This window comes from Brassica oleracea, chromosome C3, assembly GCF_000695525.1.
Source record: "Brassica oleracea var. oleracea cultivar TO1000 chromosome C3, BOL, whole genome shotgun sequence".
NCBI lineage: Eukaryota > Viridiplantae > Streptophyta > Magnoliopsida > Brassicales > Brassicaceae > Brassica > Brassica oleracea.
Window position 1 is genome coordinate 2,204,243 of NC_027750.1, and position 20,015 is coordinate 2,224,257.

The 20,015-nt window shown below is 38.2% G+C and overlaps 5 protein-coding genes and 1 non-coding gene across 8 annotated transcripts in view; all 6 read right to left on the minus strand.

Moving 5' to 3' along the window:
• Positions 1-1,200: 1,200 nt before the first annotated feature.
• LOC106333413 (classical arabinogalactan protein 4-like) lies at positions 1,201-1,983 on the minus strand. The gene has a single exon (XM_013771858.1). It carries the CDS (start codon positions 1,844-1,846, stop codon positions 1,421-1,423), a length of 426 nt encoding a protein of 141 aa, XP_013627312.1. The 5' UTR covers positions 1,847-1,983; the 3' UTR covers positions 1,201-1,420.
• A 1,196-nt stretch (positions 1,984-3,179) lies between these two features.
• LOC106331490 (14-3-3-like protein GF14 lambda) lies at positions 3,180-4,858 on the minus strand. The gene is made up of 4 exons (XM_013769865.1): positions 4,316-4,858; positions 4,095-4,217; positions 3,632-3,748; positions 3,180-3,447 (listed from the first exon to the last, which is right to left on the minus strand). The coding sequence occupies exons 1-4, from the start codon at positions 4,805-4,807 to the stop codon at positions 3,427-3,429; spliced, it is 753 nt and encodes a 250-aa protein (XP_013625319.1). The 5' UTR covers positions 4,808-4,858; the 3' UTR covers positions 3,180-3,426.
• Positions 4,859-7,089: 2,231 nt separating this feature from the next.
• Positions 7,090-7,171, minus strand: TRNAS-GCU. The gene has a single exon. It is a non-coding gene; the product is annotated as a tRNA-Ser (tRNA).
• Positions 7,172-7,491: 320 nt separating this feature from the next.
• Positions 7,492-14,401, minus strand: LOC106334999 (kinesin-like protein KCA1). 3 transcript variants are annotated; one of them, XM_013773413.1, is made up of 23 exons: positions 14,347-14,400; positions 14,039-14,274; positions 13,569-13,692; positions 13,151-13,237; positions 12,868-13,038; positions 12,663-12,769; positions 12,127-12,258; positions 11,854-12,032; positions 11,583-11,744; positions 11,388-11,479; positions 11,146-11,297; positions 10,891-11,064; positions 10,654-10,800; positions 10,364-10,516; positions 10,207-10,275; positions 10,055-10,110; positions 9,749-9,941; positions 9,446-9,637; positions 9,180-9,371; positions 8,655-9,104; positions 8,451-8,591; positions 8,214-8,372; positions 7,492-8,133 (listed from the first exon to the last, which is right to left on the minus strand). In XM_013773413.1, exons 2-23 carry the CDS (start codon positions 14,240-14,242, stop codon positions 7,696-7,698), a joined length of 3,774 nt encoding a protein of 1,257 aa, XP_013628867.1. In that variant the 5' UTR covers positions 14,243-14,274; positions 14,347-14,400; the 3' UTR covers positions 7,492-7,695. The 3 variants fall into 3 exon arrangements, with proteins under 3 accessions (XP_013628867.1, XP_013628866.1, XP_013628865.1); XM_013773411.1 differs by having other exon boundaries at positions 7,696-8,133; positions 9,749-9,950; positions 14,347-14,401; XM_013773412.1 differs by lacking the exon at positions 14,347-14,400 and having other exon boundaries at positions 9,749-9,950; positions 14,039-14,242.
• Positions 14,402-14,725: 324 nt separating this feature from the next.
• On the minus strand, positions 14,726-16,678 carry LOC106331496 (very-long-chain (3R)-3-hydroxyacyl-CoA dehydratase PASTICCINO 2-like). Its single transcript, XM_013769872.1, has 8 exons — positions 16,513-16,678; positions 16,317-16,428; positions 16,210-16,228; positions 16,001-16,089; positions 15,847-15,900; positions 15,497-15,567; positions 15,313-15,394; positions 14,726-15,101 (listed from the first exon to the last, which is right to left on the minus strand). Exons 1-8 carry the CDS (start codon positions 16,581-16,583, stop codon positions 14,934-14,936), a joined length of 666 nt encoding a protein of 221 aa, XP_013625326.1. The 5' UTR covers positions 16,584-16,678; the 3' UTR covers positions 14,726-14,933.
• A 2,552-nt stretch (positions 16,679-19,230) lies between these two features.
• Positions 19,231-20,015, minus strand: part of LOC106335217 (F-box/kelch-repeat protein At5g51250-like) — a 10,590-nt gene continuing 9,805 nt past the window's right edge. The window contains exon 2 of the mRNA XM_013773678.1: positions 19,231-19,451. Within this exon, the coding sequence (XP_013629132.1) occupies positions 19,385-19,451 (67 nt within the window). The 3' untranslated portion in view covers positions 19,231-19,384. The remainder of the gene's footprint in view (positions 19,452-20,015) is intronic.

The following is a 20,015-nucleotide window of genomic DNA, read 5'->3' on the forward strand; positions in this document are numbered from 1 at the left end:
TTGAGAGATGAAAATCTATCATTGTTCTAAAGGTTCTATGACTACTCATTCGAGGGGGAGCTTACGTAGTTGTACTCTTTTTACTTTTACTACGGTTTTTCCCATTGAGTTTTCCATGACTAGGTTTTTAACGAGGCATTACGTAATACAAGATGGATGATCAAGGGGGAGTGTTATAAGATAAACTTTGAAATGATCCTCCACTTCTTTACCAACTCAAGCACTATGATCATCTACTCATCAAGCACTATGATCACCCACTCATTTACCAAATCAAGCACCATCTTTGTTATTTTATGTATTGTTGCTCACTATAAATACCATCACTCATCTTACTCTTTTGTACACCATAACAAAAGAAGAGTTTATAATCAAAGAACCATTACATCTTATTCTTCTTTCTTATAATAAACTATCTCCCTTATATTAGTGTTATTTGCTTCTTACGGATATTAAATTTTACTCTTATTTAAATTTCTCGATACTATAAATTATAAATTAATTCATAACAAATCCAAGTATTTTAGGAGGTTATTTAATCACGTGGTTGAACATAGATGTTAAAACATATGGTTGTTAATCAAACACTTCACACCGACACAAATCAAACAAAAAACAAACAAACACTTCACAGATGAACAAACCTAACAAAATGGTCTGTATTATAAATTTATTTACTACTCTTTCCGTTTTCAGTTCAGTTGTCGTCGTAAATTAAATATTTTATTTCAAAATAAATTTTGTTTTAAATTTTTGATAAAAAATTTATTAACAATATTTTTCTAATTTATTATTTCAATTGGTTGAAGTATGTATAAGTGTATAGGTAATAATTTTTTATTTTGTAAATATGCAAAATTAAATGTTTTTTTTAACATATGTACATAAACATAAAACGACAATTAAAATGAAACGGAAGAGAGTATAACCTATTTTAAATTTTGTAAATTATGTTCAAAAATAAATAAATTCTTTTGCAAAACGATAATAACTTGGAAAATTTATAGTTTTATTATGGGCAGCAACATTACTGGGCGGAACTAATTGGGTCATAAAACTCATGTCAATATGTAAATGGGCCTTTTGTACCAAAGGCATGCATGGTCATAGATTTTACTTTTATTTGACAACAATATTCATGACTGTACGATTAGGGTGAAGTGCATGAGCAAATTGTAAGAATTTGATTGAACGAAAGAGTAACGAAATTTCTTTATTAATCTAGCCTTTGATTTACATAAACATTAACACAAACCATATGAAGCCATTCAAATGGTAAATTACACAGCAATAGCATTCCCATCAATAATTACATTGCACACGTGGCAAAGTACGAAAATAAATGAAATTCTCACATGCATAACACCAAAGATATGAAATAATTGGGGTAAAACTAAACAAATGAAAACGTGAAAAGATCTCAAACCATAATAGCGGCGTACATCATAGCGGTGAAAGCGGTTCCAACCGTGAAAGCTTTGTTGGAGAAAGCGGCACTTGGGGCGGCCGCTTCATCAGAAGGCCCTGGAGCAAGTCCGCTTGGGCTCGAGGCGGGACCTTCCGGAGCTGGTGGAGAGGCGGCGGGAACATCAGATGGAGACGGAGCTGCCGACGGTGGTGTAGTTGCGGGGGCTGGGGTTGCGGCCGGTGGTGGAGTGGTGGTTGGGGCTGGGATTGGGGTTGCGGCAGGTGGTGGAGTGGCCACTGGTGGAGGAGTAGCTACGGGAGGCGGAGTTGAGGCGGGTGGAGGAGGAGTAGCGGTGGGAGTAGGAGCTGGAGCTTGAGCGAGTGTTGACGCGGCGAAGATAGCCATGATCAAGAACACCATGACAGTTTTGGAACCCATTTTTACTCTCTTTCTCTCTAAAAATGCGTTTTCTAGTTTCTTTTGGTTGTAGAGCGAGGAGAGCTGTGAAGGTGAGGAAAATGTAAGAGCCGTATAAAAGAGGAAGATTAAGAATTGTTTTGGATTAATTAAACGAGATTCTCAAATCTTTTAATATATTAAAAAATAAATACTGCAGACTAACATGCAAACGCATAATAGGAAGTTAGGAACATGGGGTTGCTTATCTATATACTCTCCCAGGCCCAGGCAATCATAATATTTAAATTTTGTTTATTTTCAACAAAATTGAATATAAATGGGCCATGGGTAATTTGGATGTGTTGATAATGACTAATGGATTTAACGTTACGTTTGGAGAAGTTAATACTACTGAGTAGGTGAATAAACTTTTGACTTAGCAAGCTGTGATTGGATGATGAATATAATTGGAGATTTCAAAGATCATTAATGTATGATGTGGCAAATGTGGGGAGACGGCAACATGTTTAGTGCAAGAACCAAGGAGTTGCAGGTTCGCATGTTTTCCTGTCTACGTGATCCACCCGTTAGTTTAATTATGCATTTGATCTATACACAGTAACGACCCTTTTTAATTAATTATTATTTTTAATTAATTTAATAGTAATATACATTATTTTGGCATAATATGTTAGACACAGTACAGAAATATGAAAACCAGTAATATCATTAACCCCATGTGCATGACCTGGTATGGATTAGTTTTGTGACTATTATTGGTGTTGTTACCGTTGGACTTTCCTAATATACGCGTTAGAAATAGCTGTCAGTGAATTTAAATATTATGATAAATATAAGGTAACAACCAAAATAATAAATGTATCAAAAGAAGCCGCATGATAGCCTGTAAAGTATAATTTGACAGTGATTCATTAAGGTAAGATGTCCTTTTTATATTTTTTTCAACTGAATGATTAATTGGTGAATCATACATGGTTGGCAATATTGCCACTTGATGGTGATAAATGAAACTAACCACCATAATTAGTCATGGGCATTCGGATATTCGGTTTCGGATAAATCATTTTTATATCTTAAAATTTAGGTACCTGTTCGGTTTTAAGTTCGGTTATAGAAATACAAGAATCTTTCGGATATCTGAAGATTTCAGTCTGATTTTGGGGATTTTGGTTCGATTCCAGTTCCGATTTTTTGCTCCGGGCTAACCATAATAATAACTCAAGATATCGGAAAGTCTCAACTACGGCCCGTTAACATGGTTTCGACTGATCCAGTCAAAATCGAAGAACAAAAGAGGCGTATATATTATCAATCAGGGCTCAGTTGTAAGCCCATTACGATGACCATAGAAGAAACAAAACTCGAGTCTGAATAAGGAGAAGTAGGTTTGCAAAGCTCAACTCGATAGATGACATAGTTTTAGACTTTTTAATAGAGTAGACAAAACTCAAAAAGATCACCAAGCTGTGCACATACTCATCATAAACACTTAAATATTGTATTTCAACAGTTTTGAGCAAAGGTTATGGGGATTTGGGAACTAAATGAGTGGCGGAAACATGGCGCATAACACTCTCACCACTCCCTGCTCAAGATCCTCAGGCTTCGTCCATCTGCTCCTGAACAAATAATATTAATAAACTCAGTACACACAGTTTCTCGGTTACTTCTGTTTTAAGACTATTTGATGTAGTATCTATGCGATGAATCTGGCCAACCCAAATGTAGTAAACAACCATTTTTAGAGTATTTAACTTGAAAAATGGAAGGTGCAGGAAAAAGAGAAGTGAAGAGGAGAGTAACCTGCATATCGGAGGTCCAAAGGGTTAGGTTGTCCCTGAGCAACTGCATGATGAGAGTGCTGTCTTTGTAGGATTCTTCCCCCAGTGTGTCAAGCTCAGCTATAGCTTCTTCAAAAGCCTACATGTAAATCCACCATCAAAATTAATAATGTCCCCCACAATGATAAACTCTACTATGTTACTAATGAGAACTTTTGGTTCAAATAGGATGTGAAGACATCAGTCAAAGAAAGCTCAGTCAAATTGATCCAAAATTAAGAACAACGGATCAGAGATCAGTTCTTTTCCAACACAAAAAAGGTACAACAGGGAATAGTCAACCATTAGTCAACATCAATCAAGAAACCGGAGAAAACTTTTCAGACACAAAAACTCAGCACAATGACCTTTTGTTACCATAGAGAAATAGAAAGAAATAGAGAGAGAGAGAGATGGTCCTACATGAGACTTAAAGAGGAACTAACCTGTTTGGCCATGTTACAAGCTTTGTCTGAAGAATTAAGTATCTCATAGTAAAACACAGAGAAATTCAACGCAAGACCAAGCCTTATTGGATGAGTAGGCGCCATATCAGCAACCGCGATATCCTTCAGACAAAACATTCACATCAAAACCAGACACACATAAGTCAAACATAAGTTTGGTAATAATAAACAAAACAAAAGCATCAAACTTTTTTTTTCACCTGAGCTGCCTTATAAGCACCCATAGTATCCTCAGCAGCCGCTTTCCTCTCATCCCCAGCCTTAAACTCCGCCATGTACCTATGATAATCCCCCTTCATCTTCAAATAAAACACCTTCGACTCGCTCGCCGCCGCCGAGGGAATCAGATGCGAATCAAGAAGCTTTAGAATCCCTTCGCAGACGGAGGACAGCTCCGTCTCCACCTTAGATCTGTAACCCTTCACGAGCGTCGCGTGCTCCTCGTTCTTCCTGCTCTCTTCCTTCTGCTCGATCGACGACACGATCCTCCACGCGGCGCGTAGAGATCCGATCACGTTCTTGTAGGCGACCGAGAGGAGGTTTCGTTCTTCAACGGTGAGTTCTGAGGATGGAGTGGCGCCGCCTGTGACGAGGCTTTCCATGAAGTTGACCATCTCCTCGTAGCGCTCGGCTTGCTCGGCGAGCTTCGCCATGTAGACGTACTGGTCTCTGACTAGTGTCGCCGCCGCCATTGGAGAGAGAGAAAGTGAAGAGAGGTTTTAAATTTTTTTTTGGGGTTTTTTTTGTAAAGAAAATGAGAAAAGAAAGGGAGAGGAGAGAATAAAAGGGTAAAGACTCAGGTGGGGAGACATAGAGAAACTATGACTTATTGGGGGTTCACCCTGTTCGCCAACCAATAAAATTATGTTATTTCATATTCGATATCTTTTAAAAAAGAAAACAAAATATTGTCAAATTATATTAATTTTTTAAAATTAAATAATAAAAAAAATAAAAAAAAATAATAATAATTACAAAAAAAATATATTTAACATCGTCAGCAAAACATTAAACCCTAAATCGTAATCCCTAAACCCTAAATCCTAAATTCTAAACCCTTGGGTAAACTATAAACTCTAGGATAAATTTTAAACTCTAAATCAAAATCACTAAACACTAAAACACTCAGGGTTTAGCGTTTAGGATTTAGGGTTTAGAGTTTTAGGGTTTAGTGTTTTTATTTAGAGTTTAGGATTTATTCAAGGGTTTAGGATTTACCCAAGGGTTTAGGGTTTACCCAAGGGTTTAGGGTTTATCCAAGAGTTTAGGGTTTAAGGATTAGGATTTAGGGTTTAGTGTTTTGCTGACGACGTTAAAAAGATTTTTTAAAATTTTTTTTTCTGTAACTACTATTTTTTTATTTTAAAAATATAATATAACTTGACAATATTTTGTTTCCTTTTTAAAAAAATATCAAATTTTAAATAACAAAATCCTATTGGTCGGTGAATCTAGAGGAACCCAAGAATAACTCAGAAACTATATATTAACCACGCGCGCGTGGTTCAGTTTCGTTTATACGACATCGTTTTGTGCAGATACTTTCGTATAGTCAGACGCGTGTTGTGTGTAGGAGCGTGGAATGGGCTATAATACCTTTTTAGTGAGTCAGCTTCTAATCACTAGTTTGATAGTTGGGCCTTAATTAGGCCTAATATGAGCCTTGATGAGCATTTATCCACGACTTAAAAGTAAACAGAGCACAAGACCAGATGTTATGATATGAACAGAAAGAAGAGTTTGAAAGATTTACTAGAACAAGACCATTGTATCACCTGCATAGAGTTTTAGGGTTTAGTATTTTTATTTAGAGTTTAGGATTTATTCAAGGGTTTAGGATTTATCCAAGGGTTTAGGGTTTACCCAAGGATTTAGGGTTTACCCAAGGATTTAGGGTTTACCCAAGGATTTAGGGTTTACCCAAGGATTTAGGGTTTACCCAAGGATTTAGGGTTTACCCAAGGATTTAGGGTTTACCCAAGGATTTAGGGTTTACCCAAGGATTTAGGGTTTACCCAAGGATTTAGGGTTTACCCAAGGATTTAGGGTTTACCCAAGGATTTAGGGTTTACCCAAGGATTTAGGGTTTACCCAAGGATTTAGGGTTTACCCAAGGATTTAGGGTTTACCCAAGGATTTAGGGTTTACCCAAGGATTTAGGGTTTACCCAAGGATTTAGGGTTTACCCAAGGATTTAGGGTTTACCCAAGGATTTAGGGTTTACCCAAGGATTTAGGGTTTACCCAAGGATTTAGGGTTTACCCAAGGATTTAGGGTTTACCCAAGGATTTAGGGTTTACCCAAGGGTTTAGGGTCTATCCAAGAGTTTAGGATTTAAGGATTAGGATTTAGGGTTTAGTGTTTTGCTGACGACGTTAAAAAGATTTTTTAAATTTTTTTTTTCTGTAACTACTATTTTTTTATTTTAAAAATATAATATAACTTGACAATATTTTGTTTCTTTTTTTAAAAAATATCAAATTTTAAATAACGAAATCCTATTGGTCGGTGAACCTAGAGGAACCCAAGAATAACTCAGAAACTATATATTAACCACGCGCGCGTGGTTCAGTTTCGTTTATACGACATCGTTTTGTGCAGATACTTTCGTATAGTCAGACGCGTGTTGTGTGTAGGAGCGTGGAATGGGCTATAATACCTTTTTAGTGAGTCAGCTTCTAATCACTAGTTTGATAGTTGGGCCTTAATTAGGCCTAATATGAGCCTTGATGAGCATTTATCCACGACTTAAAAGTAAACAGAGCACAAGACCAGATGTTATGATATGAACAGAAAGAAGAGATTGAAAGATTTACTAGAACAAGACCATTGTATCACCTGCATTGAGTTTTGTCGCCCTCGATGTGTTTGTCTTTAACATGCAGAGGAATATGGGACAGGTTAGCAAGCAAAACCACATCGCAAACCGTACGAGTGTTTAAAAGGCGGAATATAAGAAAAATTGAAAAAAACACGTCGCCTGAGAGATTCGAACTCTCGCGGGGAAACCCCATGTACTTAGCAGGCACACGCCTTAACCACTCGGCCAAAGCGACATTTTGAAAGCTGTTGAATTAACTTATTACTGTCCAACTTTAGTAAATGAAAATGACATTTGAAGATCCAATTAATAAATCTTAATTGTCGTTTATATGTTTTAATGATGCAAAACGATATATTTTTTTCTGGGTTAATATATCTTCAATTTTACTATAAAAAGGTAGTATTAATAAAAAAAATGATCCAATATATTAATGCTAGTCTTCTTCATGATATGAACAAAAACTTAGTAGAAGAACTTACTGATAAATGCATGTAATAGGAGAGATGATCCTTGGTTCGCTGCACCAGGGAGCCGTTGTATTCACATGACATGGAATGATAAGTCTCATGACTCTCTGTGGAAGTAAATACTTATTGCTGTGTGAATCATAGCAAGATACAAAGTAAAGTTACATACTACACAACAATGAATCTGGACCCAAAAGGTAGCATAAATGCGCCAGATCTGGCCAGACAAATAATATAAATACACAAGGAACGTCCGTTGTTGGATAGTATCTATGCCGTTTCATGAAACTTAGGTATCTTTCTCCAGATCAGCAACAACGTCCCTGAGAGAAGGAACTTTCATGGCCAGAGTTTTGTAGAGCCTAGAGTAGCGAGCTCTCGTGGCATCACCTGTTTTAGCTAAAGCCAGCACACTTAGAGCTTCAGGTAACTGAGCAAACATCTGTTTCATTTCCTCTAAGCTCATGTTTACCAAAACAGAAGGTCTTGGGACAACTCTGACAAGTTCACCTCCTTTTGGTTCTTGAACACGTGCATCAGCCTTGATCACTAGCTCCGAGTTGGTGTTGCCTCCGCATTTTATGATGAACGGGGCTGAGGAGCCTGTGTTGAACTGCAAAACGTTCCACTGCGACACATCGGTTTCGCCTGAGGATATTGATTCAAATGAAGGTCTCCGGCCGTGTGAATATTCCAAAAGATTGTTGTTCTCTTGTTCAGGGATTGTCTGCAGTTAATAAGAAAACAAGTTAGTTTGTTTGATTATCATATCAGGTAGAGTTTTTTTGTCTATCTACAGGTAAGTACCTCGACCAGCTGGCGTGCTGTAGCTATTTCTCGTTGTGCACATGGATGATCAATATCAAGAAGAGAAGGCATTCGCTCAGTGAGTTCATCAAGGGCCTCAAGTAATGCTGTTTTCTTGCTTTTACTCAAGACATGGACAGATGCTTGTCTTGTAATATCCTACAAGATGCAAGCAAACAGATTAACTATAACTAAGATCAAGTAAGGAGCGTCTCAAATGGAGGGAGGTATATATACCTTGACTTGCTTCAATATGCCATCCAGAGAGATGAGAGAAGCTAATCTCGAGTCTTCAGCTGCGGTTGAAGGGTTTTGAATAGGAAAACTGCCTTCTTCCAAGTTAAGCAAAGCCGCATCACTTTTCATTTGTTGTAAAATCTGATAAAGAAAGTCATAAGCACAAGAACATTTCTACAAAAACAATCGAAGTAAACTCTATACCTTTCTTCTTTTGTGGTCAACGGACTCAAGAGCTGATCGAAGCTTAGCCACTTGGCCAGCATCTTCCGCCTCTTCCGCCGCCAAGGTACCAGCAATATCCTTCATGTGCTGCATCTGAGAAGTATAGACACGTTTTGCATACTCGGAAAGAAGCCGTCCGAGAGCATCTGTGTGAGGCGGCACCGCGGCGCCTAGTCCAGCCATCCAACCATCCATAATCGCCGTGGAAAGAAGCTCTAGCTGGCCGGTGGTTCCTCCTGACACATCGTCCGCGGTCACGGAGAGAAACTCGAAGTTTTCCGCAAGCCATAACCGAATCTGACGCTGCAGTTCACCAGCCGGAGTGTGAACAAACAATGCAGCTAAGGATTTGTTCCCAATAGCAAAGCTTTTGGCTTCATCTTGCATCTCCCGCAGTTTAACTCCGGTAACTTGCTGCCTCCCAGAATCCTAGACCATTACAAGCAAGAACATAAGTGTCTTGATGTTGTTTGAGAACCAAGTGCTCTTTCAAGGTGAATCTACCTGTTCAAGTCCACGCATTCTTGAAACAACAGATGCCAACTTGTTTTTCCTTTCTGGCTTTATATTTACTTTAAATCTATGAGTCTGCATATCAAGGTATCGAACCGGGGATCTACCTGGGCTGCTTCCTCTGCTAGTGCTTTTACTTCTACCTGTATTAGGCTTTTCAAGAAAGCTTTCGACAGGAGAGACCTAAAAGGAGAAAGTTGGATTAATTTTACATGGATAAAGGAAAAAAACAGCTACAGTGGTATGCCTATGCTCACCCTGATTGTCTGAAGCTCAGGTGATCGAGCCAGTAAAGACCTTATGTATAATATCCTGACTCGGGAAACAAGCATAGTATCCATTACTCTTCTTGATTCCATTTTCTGAATAAACGAAAAGACAGAATCTCTAATCTCAGCAAGGATATCATGCTCTCTGGACGCACCAGCCTTGATGACAGCTGCCAAAACCTGCAAGTCAGAGACATCACAAGCTTCTCTTCAAATTATGATAGAAAATAAAACGGTTCATTTTGTATAAGTTCACCACTGGACTAACACAATAAGAGATTAACCAAGTACCAGCATTAGTAGCTTGTTTGCGCCGTCAGCAATGGCAGCAAGACCTTCATAGTCTTCAGGGTCAAAGTCATTCAACGCAGCTGTCAGGTATTCTCCAGCTGGTGTGGTTTTTGCTAATTCAGAGCCAGTTTTTACTACAGTGATCGCTCCTTCGTTCTTATTTGCTGTAGATGGTAACGCAGCAGCTTCTACCCTATTGTTTCTCCAAGATGAATAACATCACATATCAGTTGATAGGTAAGGGATAATTATAATGAAACTGAAAGAATCAGAACTCAAATGTTTCAAAACTGATCCTGGAATCACCTGTTAACACTGGCAGGCTGAATGTTTGGCGATGCTCTTGATGAGGGACTCGACACCTAAAATTAAAATAGATAGGAATGCTTAAGCAATGGAGTGCTCCAGGTGCGTAGTGTTGAACATACAGTAGCAGTTTATAAAGAGCAACGAGTTACCTGGGTCGAAACAGCCATTGACCTTTCTGTTAATCTGTCAAACAACTTTTCGTTTTCTTCATGCAATCTCTGCAGAAAACATCATTCTCTTCAGTTAAATGTACTAGTGCAAATATCTATGGTTCATAATACAGTCAAGAGTAAGACAGAGATGAACCTCAATCAGTGCATCACGTTTTTTAAGTTCTTCCTCAAGTTTCTTAGTAACAGAAGAAGATTCAACTGTGCTCTCAGCGGCTTTTGGCAAGGCATCTCCTGCTCTTGTTGCGTCAGATTCACTTACTTGTGATTCCAAGTCTGTTATTTTAGCCTGCATCACAATTTAAATGAAAAACAGGAGAATTATTTGACTATCATGTGCAGAGAAGTTAACAATTAAAAAATCAATTGCCTTAAGATTGATCTTGAACTTTAAAGAGTAGATACTAATATTCATGGAGCATCAACCTGGAGATTCTGAATGGTGGAGTCTTGTTGTTGCAGTTGCAGCTTCTGCTCCTGATCCAACTGTAAAAGCTGAGCTATTTGATTTCTTAACTGAGAATTCTGCTCCTTCTCTAGTCTATGTTTTTCTACAAGCATAGTATTCTCTGACTGCATGAAATTAAAAAAAAAATTGGATAAAAAATGTTATAAAGAATTGTAGAAAAGCCAAACAAGAGCTTAGGTGAAAGATGTATAAACCTTTAAATCTGATTGCAATGTAAATGAAACTTTCCACGCCCTCTGCACTTCACTGTAGAGCAACACACACTGGTCATTTGCATCTTTAAGAGATTGCTTTAAGCCCAAAACCTCTTGTTTCAGATTCTGGTTTTCTCTCTCTTTGTCCAACAGCTCCTTCCGAGCATCACTTGCCTGCATGACCATCAATCAAGTCAAATCCTGAACTAAAGCATGGATCTGTATTTTCTCTCGTTCGATTCCACATTCACTTACCACATCTCTCCATTTCTTGATTGTATCTCGATTCCCAAGGCTTGGTACAGTATTCCTAGCTCTAGCAGCATAATTGAGACATGATATTGTCTCAGACAAGTTCTCCGCACTCGGACAGATGTTAACGATCATCAACGTTTTGGAGCTTCCCCCTACGCATTACATAAAATTGTATATCAGTTACAAAGAGCTTCAAGCAAAAAAAAGTTATATATATTCAAGGCGAAATGAAGAAAGTTCACCTAGCGAATCTGCAAGTATTCTGGTAAGAATCGAATTCTCGTAAGGAATTGAATCCTTTTCTGACGTCAAAGATGATAAAACATCTCCCAACCTAAAGAACAAGTAAGTAAAGTTATCAAGAACAAGTTCATGCATTTGGAGAGTACAAAAACAGAAAGCAGTGAACAAAAATAGAAAGGAATAATTTAACATACGCTGAAATGGAATTCATGACATGAAGCCGATCAGTGACGTGTTCACCACCGTCATTTTCAACGGTTAAACCTTCACTTCCAGCCAAATCAACCAGAGAAAGCTTGCTATACATATTCTCTCCAGTAATCGTGTTGCTATAGTATATGTGTATCGTGACAATCCTACAAAAGGGAGAAGAAGCCATCCTTTAAAGACATGAGACTAGAAGAACCTTAGCAGACACATATTATTACAAAAAATAGAACTATGCAAGCAGAAAATAAACCATACAGATGTGTCACGTTAAATTTTGATTTATCATCTCCCCGGTTCTGAAATGCATATTTTAAGACACTTGAGAACTCCAATGGATTATCAGCTCTTTCCTGTTCGAGTTCTGTAATAGATTCATGTGATCCCATGTTGATCTTCGGCAAGTTGCTCTCAGTTTCCCAAAGTAAATCCCTGATCTGAAAATGAAAGTTGCTTAAATTAGAATTTTCAGATTCCATTACACAACCATCTTGCCAAAAGTACTAGTACTTCAGACAAGATTGGACGCACCTGTTCATTATAGATCTCAAACACTGAAACGGAGAAACTGAACCGAGATGTGGAAGTTGCATCAGAATTCGCTAGGTCGAAAAGCTCCTCAAAACAACGAGCATATAAACCACGGTCGTGACTCAAACCTTCCTGGAAAAGCAAGAGTCAAAGATTCAGTGCAGAGACATATGAAGATAACAAATCACACTGAAATAGACAATGCTATGAACGCTACAATCAACCTAGACACAATATTCACTTCAGATCAAATCTCAGATGGAGAAATAAAGAGAATGTTGGCATACTAAGTTTGATCTTCATTTACATATGCCAAAACTCTAACACCAAACTTATCTTAGGCTTAATTCTAACCAGAGTTATAGGAAGTATAAACATGAAAATAAGTAAAATACCGTATGAGACCAATAGAATAGCCATAAACTCGAAAAGGCAAGTAACAAGCGAAGCTAGACACCAAACTGAATCAACTATTACAGGTGCAATATGTGACCTATTTGTAGAATTTGAGAGGAAAAGGGAAAAGGAATGGTAACCATGGTGTATGTCTTCCCTGCATTAGTTTCTCCGTAGGCAAATATGGAGACGTTAGATCCATCCAGTGCAGACTGAACAAAAGGTTGGACATCATTGAACAGTGCCGCTGAGGAAAAATCACAGTATTAGTACAGAGATCTCACTGCGTGCAGCTTTTGTGGATCAAAATAAAAAAAACAACTTCCAATGAACTATGGTACTGACCTTGTCCAACATGAGGTCCATAAACTCGGTCAAATTCAAAGTCCTTCTTGGGGTTGGAGATAGTATCATCACTAGTGTTTACACATATGGTGCAATCCCCGGGGAATTCTATAACAGAGGGACCTTCATCCTCAAACAACGGTCTTGCACGACAAAATACCTTTACGTTCCCTGAAATACAATACCACACTAATCATCAGGTCACATAGAAATATCAGAAGATTAATGAAACTATTCTCAAAAAAAAAAGAGTAGAAATATAGAAAGTCAGATTGGTTGGTACCTTTGGCAGTCAACAAGTCATTGAACAGTTTTTTCTTCTCATTGATAAGTGGAGATATCCTTGCCTCAGTCTCCAGGACAGCTTGATCTGTGGTGGTTTAAGTAGAAGATAAATGAATACAACACGCTACCAAATTCTACCAGAAAACCAGTAAAAAATAAAATAAAATAACAAAATGCCACAACAAGAGGTAGGTAGACGGATTCAAAAACTTTCTAATATAGGAAATAAATAGATTTATGAAGTTATCATTTTATGAAAGAGGCCAACCAACTCTTGTCTTATCAACATTTCTTTCTTCAGCAGTAAAAAATGTGCCAAATGTAATGACTAATCAGTTCTCTTTCTTGATGCTTGGCACACCTTACAAGACTTCAAACATACAACGTGGAATACATAGGTGGAAAACCGAACGTACCCAGTTTACGACTTTTGGAAGCAAGAACGCCTAAATAACGAGTAACCCTCTCAAGCTTTGCAGTAGAATACTCCTGCAGATCAGTAGCTTCCTGTCTCAACTCCAAATAATCTTCCTTCGCACGCTGCTCAACCAATTCACATTATCTTTTCTTCATAAGCAATAGTTTCGACCAAAAAAGAGCTACACACTAAACTTCCATCGAATATCCCAATTACACACAGCCTAGCCTATTTGATCACAACTTCTATAAACTCAGCTCCTCACACTTAGAAATAAAAATCAGCCCTTTTTCCATAAATTCAACTCAGAATCTAACCCAACTCGAAATGCTCAAAGCTAAGCACAAAGATCCAATCTTTACATTCAAACTTGTAACGAGATGGACCCATAAGATTCACTAAGGTACGCCAAGAACGCCTATGGACTGTAGAGTGGAAGTAAAGTGAAAAAAGGAAGAGGCTTTTCACCTTAACTTTCTCCTTTAATCCGGAAACCTTGGAGGCAAGAGCTTGCTTCGAGAGCTCCGGTGCTTGAGCCGCGGAAATCGAGTAACGCCGCAGCAGTGGACCGGTCGTACGGTGACCGGTCTCCTCAGAAGAAGAAGACTTCCTGGGTTCGAATCCACTCACCTCCCAGTTCCACCTATTGGTTTTACTCCTCTGATCGGCCATTTATTTTCTTCTACACATCAACAGATTCCTCTGATCGGCCATTTATTTTCTTCTACACATCAACAGATTCTACCTCTCTCTCTCTCTCTCTCTCTCTCTCTCTCTCTCTCTCTCTCTGCTGATTTTTCCCTCGGTGTGGTATACAAAAACAAAAAACGAAAGGCGGAGAAGAAGCTTTTGATGGAGAATCAATACGGTGTCGTTTTTGTTTTTTTAATTTTATATTTTCTTAAATTCAAGAAAATTTAAGTATGGGGACGACTCGTGAAGCCTTTTGAGTCGCACATTCTTGTATGCTCTGTATTAGTTCACGACAGCCTTATCGTGTTCGGTTATATGTCGATGATCCTTACAACGAATTACGTTGACTTTTCTGTCTTTTTTTTTAACACCAACTACGTTGACTTTTACGTGAAAATGTGTATTCATGATCTCACAAACAACTCTGTTTTCTACTGTTAGATTAATCTACGGTATCAAATGTTAAAAGAAAGAAGACGATAAACATTTGTCTTAATCTAGATATTACATTACTCTTAATATAGTAACCTGCTTAAAGTTTACACGATTGCTCAGGAAGTAAAGAAAACGAAAGACTTAAAGAGTCTAACAAAGAGAAGAACATGAAATAAACTAGACAAGAGAAGCAGTTGATGAGCAAGGCTTTGGTCTCTCCACTCTAATAGCTTTTTTATTCCCTCTTGGATTTGGAGAGAGCTCTCCTCCGCTGACCAAGCATGTACCTGTACATGTGTGGACTACCTGGGACATATATTGCAAGGACGAGTAACGTTGCGTAGAAGAAGTCGAACGAGAAGTTCAATGTGTTTGGCATCCTAACGCTGTACATCTCAGACGTCTGCAGAATAAAAAAAGCAAATTGACCATTCAGGAATCAACAATACACATTACAAAAACTAAAGCTTTATGATACATAGAAGCATCAAAGTTCAGTCGATCTAATGTAAAGAGATTTACTAGGCTAAATATATCCAAAGGCAACATATAACAATAAGGCATCATGGTTCAAATGTGGTATTGTAAGAATTTGAAAGAGGGTATCGTGTTACCTTGATGTGTGGTAAGGCAAGGTAGATAAGACCTACTTCACTGGTGATACCGGTCGGGTACAACACTAAAAAGCTGCTGTATCTGAACGGATTAAACGAAATTCAAAAATAAATGAAATCAGGTTTGCTTATTTATCAATTATCAAGGCGTACAATACAGCATATGAATTGTATATTAAAAGACCTGAGCCACAAGTGCCATGAAGGTGCAAAGCCTAGAGCTTCCTTAAGACCAAAGAAGGAGTAGCGAATAATCTGGAATAAGAAGCAATCAGACAGGGATATTCAACCAAACATATTAACTAAAGCACATGAAGACTTCACCAATATTTTTAAGTAAAGAGCAAAAAATTATACATGTGCAAGTTTACTTTCAAGGAGTCAAATCTAAACAGCTAGATATATTAAACATAGAATCTCTTGGTCTGTACTCTTAACAATACATGTGACAGGAACCTTCTAAACCATCCGGAAGACAAACAAAGTGTAGACATCTAAGATCCAATCAAAAGGTATAATAGATTATATAATCACCTCCGTGATAGACCAGCTTATGACCAGCGACGCAACAAGAAAATGTGACTGGACCTGAAAATTAAATAAAACATGATCCAAAAAGATCAAATGATGAAAAAACTGTGCAACTGTACTAAATATACAAAATGAACTCGAAATGCTTCCAAGTAACCTCTGGAAAGCTGTATAGGATTCCCCAAGTGAGAAACAGCCTTGAACCTATCTGCGGCAGAGTTGCTGAAACAGGAGATCTAACCAAACCTATTCAAGTTTAGACACACAGTCACACAACAGAACACAAAACCAGTCAATGATCTTAAGAATTCCATCAATATGGTACAATTCAAGCTCAAAACTAGTGTAATGGATCAGACCACTCACCAACTAGTCCATGTAGAATCTGCTCCAGAAAAAAAGAGAATTAATCAGTTCCTATTAGTGTTCATACTCTCTAATTACCAGGGAAATGCAAAGAGAAAACCACTAACCTCGAGAACGGCGGCGGTCTGAGCAAGCTGGAGAGGCTTCTCGACGGCCTCATAGACATTTTCATGTCCACTTTCCTTCAACGTCTTTACAGCAAAGTACAAAACTTGAGCCCTGAGAACCACAATTCAAAATCAAATCAGAGAGGAAGCGAAGAAGAAGATGAATAGTAAAGAGCGTAGGAGGACTTTGACTTGCCATCCTGCAAAGACGATCCAATTGTAGAGAGTGAGGTACACGCGACGGACGAAGGAGAAAGACCCCGCCATGAACTAACGCTAGAAAGAAAAGATTCTTCGGACTCACCAAAGAGAGCAAAAGAGTTGAAGACTTTATGGCGGAGAGATCGGAAGTGAAAAGCATTTATGAATATAGACAGAGAGACAGGTGAGCTGTTTCTCAACCGAATATTTCGGATATTTATTATGTAGCCCCAAACTTTCATCAAACTTTCTCAAAACCACTCCTATAATAAATAAATCATCATTATTACCCCCAACTTCCAGTTTACAACAGAAAGATGTATTAAATATTAAAATCCCAAATTAGATGATAAAATTTGTTTATGATGTCATTGACCATCAGTCTAATTCAAGCTTCCTATTAGTTAGCTGTCCGAGCCATCTAAATGAACTGCCATGCTCATATCTCTCAAAATCAGGGAAACTGGAAAAACTCCTTATCTACGGACGAAGCCACGGGTCTGACCAACGTAAGCAACAAAGCAAAAACCTTAAAAACAAAAGTGGAACGAGATAGAAGAGCAGTTTTTGGTTATGTTGAAAGGAGCTGGAAAGGTGGCAAACGCAAGGAAGTCAAGGCAAGCAAACAACGAGGCTATGAATTTGCAGGAAACATTGGATAAGGAATTAGAGATGCACAAGTACGATGGAGCCCTTGCCAACAGAAAAGGAGGATACGTAGAGGAAAAGATGAAGTAGATGACGTCAATGGTTAGGAGGGTGAGATCATGATGGATGATGATTTACTGGAAGAGCGAGGAGATGGAAGTGTGCACCTGATAATGCAGAAGCAATGGAAGCCGACATGAAACATTAAGGATGTCAAATCTGCTTAGTGAAGTTGTTGTGTACATATTCTTATGGTCAATGTTTGTAGGAGGAGAAAGGTTGCAAAATTTTCTCTCTCTCTCTCTCTCTCTTATTCTCAACATTCATTCAAGTGTTTTCTTTTTACAGGAACGTATGCTGAAGGAGCTGAACAACGAGCTTCAAAAGCTCGAATGCAAAGTCGCTTTTTGTGACAGATGTTAGGAATGGAGAATTCAGATTTGACATAAAGAGGAGTTGTGCCCAGCTTTATGAGGAGGTGATAGGAAAATATGAAGCAATCGGGAGGGACTTAACAGATTATAGCTTCCTATTGGATCTGCCAATTTCAAGCTTGAGTCAAAAAAGTCTTAGGGACTTGCAAGAAGCTAGGGATAAGGTAAAACACGAAATTGGAGAAGTTGAAACCTTAACTCCTGCAGATGTCTGCAAAAGCGAACTCAAAAAGCTCAGAGAAGTAACGGAGATTTCGATGAGTTCTAAAGCGCCTGGAAGTACCAGCGGCGAGAAAGAGAGGAAAAGATAGATAGATATGATGAAAGAAACCTTTGAATGTTTCTGCTTAACAACTTTTTTTAAATTTTTATCAAAAACAGAGTATTGAACTCTCAAGAACAACTAGTAGTAGTAGATTGGTTTGACTAAAGGGAGAGAGAAGAGATAATGTGTTTGTGACAAGGGAGAAAAATAGAAAAAAGAAAGATTCTTATTCCTCTCGTTCTTTTGTTTCTTATATATAGGCATACAAAAAGGAGTGACTAAAGAATACATATATCAAATCTCAATCAACTATCTATCAAATCTGTGTCCTAATCCAAATTTTGTGAAGTCTGGTGAAACTGTGTCCTAGCCCAAATCATGTGAGATCTTGTGGATAATGATTATTACAACAAAACATTGTCATACAAAGCAGCTTTAGTAATGTTACACACAAAATAAAGTCAAAGCGAGATTACAAACCTCAAGCATTGCACTTTGTTTAGCAGTTAGACAACGAGGAGACTTCTTTGTCGGCTTCCCTGTTTTGGGATCAAGCATTGCCGCATGTTTCACAACTGTTGCTGCTTCCTTTGCATGGTGCACATGAAACTCCAACTATAAATGAGAAATTGGAAAGGATCAGAAAACTTTAGAAGAAAATAGGAGATTGGGAATGAGAGAGGTGGCCTTTTTTTTTTACCTGAGACCCTAGTAAGATCGGTGTTGCACCTTCCAAGACGAGCACCATCAAGTCCAAATGAGTTGCTACTGAAACCGGGTAATCAGGTGGCACAGTACACCTCATGCCATTACTTGATTTGCATCAATCCCTTGCAAAGCTATTGCTACGTTATCTCCAGCCTTGCAATGGTGCAACCCTGAGAGCCCGCACAGTTCCTGTTCTCCCGATGGCATAACCATTATCTAGCACAAAGTTCCAGTAATGTAAGCCAGACTCATTTGAATCCTTAAACAAGATTCTAAAGGCACATCCATAATCGATTTAAAGCTAATAACAACAAAGAGAACATTGAGAAACGTTACAGAACACACACACACAAAGTAGTAGTTGTGTACTTTGGATCCTGACCGAACAGCTCCAGATTCAAGTTTGCCACACGCAGATACCTGCCCATGTGAGTTTGATCTTACAACGTCACATATAGGCATTAGCAGAGGCTTTGAGACGTCTCTATCAGGAGAGTTGACACAGTCAACGGCATCCAATAACAGAATCCAAATGATAAGCATATATCATCAGTTTCCAAATGATAAACCATCAGTTCATGAATTATCAAGAACTCAACAAGCCACCTCTCACGTATACTCTCTAATCTTCTCATTACATGATCAAAAGCACAAGTCATGATTCAAAGAGGCTGTTTATTAAATTAAGTTTTGGTCACAAAATAAGCTTCAAGGAAGTAGTACATTCCAATAAATAAGCTTAACAAAGTACATTGATCACAATCGAATAACAAAAACGCATCACAAATAAGAAGAGGCGTTCCATTGATTCATCAGAGAGTAGTAGAGAGAACCTTCTCAACTTGGAAATTTATATTGATTTTACGCAGTTCATCGAACCACTCAACTTTCCCCCAAATTTCACTAGTGTCAGGCCGCCTTTCAAGCGAAATCTCTGCACACCAAATCTTCTTGTAGTAAGGCCAAATAACATGAACCCAAAAAACCACCATCTTTCCACCATAATCACCCAATCTAATAAACTCTCTACGACGAGTGATATTAGGTAGTCCTACCAAACCCTGCAAATCTCTCCAGGTTCTTCTATCAGTATCATACCATTTGAACACTCCCTCTTTAGCAGAGTACAAAACGTTCCCTATTACGCAATAAGCCTCTGAATACATAAGCTCACGCATCCCTCTCCCTACCATGTCCCATTTAGCTAGCTTGGGATCGTAAGCAAGGACCTCTTATCAGTCACGACATGGAACTTTTCGTCAATAGAAATAGTTTTTTTGATAAACATCTCTTCTCTCTCGGCGCTGGTGTTGCTGCTGGACAGGGAATCCCAAACCCGGATTTTTTTTAAATAATTTTCTTAGAACCTCCTATTTTGGGAAAGTTTTCATTTATTCGAGAAATACATTAGATTAGGGTTTGTGATTTAGAAATTAGGATAAC

What these genes read in the sequence shown, in the direction of transcription:
- LOC106333413 (XM_013771858.1), bottom strand. Translation starts at nt 1,846, where the DNA reads ATGGGTTCCAAAACTGTCATGGTGTTCTTGATCATGGCTATCTTCGCC.
- LOC106331490 (XM_013769865.1), bottom strand. Translation starts at nt 4,807, where the DNA reads ATGGCGGCGGCGACACTAGTCAGAGACCAGTACGTCTACATGGCGAAG. An exon ending in GTGCTTATAAGGCAGCTCAG is followed by an intron (nt 4,218 to 4,315) that starts GTGAAAAAAAAA and finishes TTTTGTCTGAAG; the next exon opens with GATATCGCGGTTGCTGATAT. An exon ending in CTTGTAACATGGCCAAACAG is followed by an intron (nt 3,749 to 4,094) that starts GTTAGTTCCTCT and finishes ATTTACATGTAG; the next exon opens with GCTTTTGAAGAAGCTATAGC.
- LOC106334999 (XM_013773412.1), bottom strand. Translation starts at nt 14,242, where the DNA reads ATGGCCGATCAGAGGAGTAAAACCAATAGGTGGAACTGGGAGGTGAGT. An exon ending in TTCCAAAAGTCGTAAACTGG is followed by an intron (nt 13,238 to 13,568) that starts GTACGTTCGGTT and finishes AAACCACCACAG; the next exon opens with ATCAAGCTGTCCTGGAGACT. An exon ending in CAGGGAAGACATACACCATG is followed by an intron (nt 12,259 to 12,662) that starts GTTACCATTCCT and finishes TTGCTTTTCCAG; the next exon opens with GAAGGTTTGAGTCACGACCG.
- LOC106331496 (XM_013769872.1), bottom strand. Translation starts at nt 16,583, where the DNA reads ATGGCGGGGTCTTTCTCCTTCGTCCGTCGCGTGTACCTCACTCTCTAC. An exon ending in TCCTATACAGCTTTCCAGAG is followed by an intron (nt 15,901 to 16,000) that starts GTTACTTGGAAG and finishes TTTAATTTTCAG; the next exon opens with GTCCAGTCACATTTTCTTGT. An exon ending in TAAGCTGGTCTATCACGGAG is followed by an intron (nt 15,568 to 15,846) that starts GTGATTATATAA and finishes TTCTTATTCCAG; the next exon opens with ATTATTCGCTACTCCTTCTT.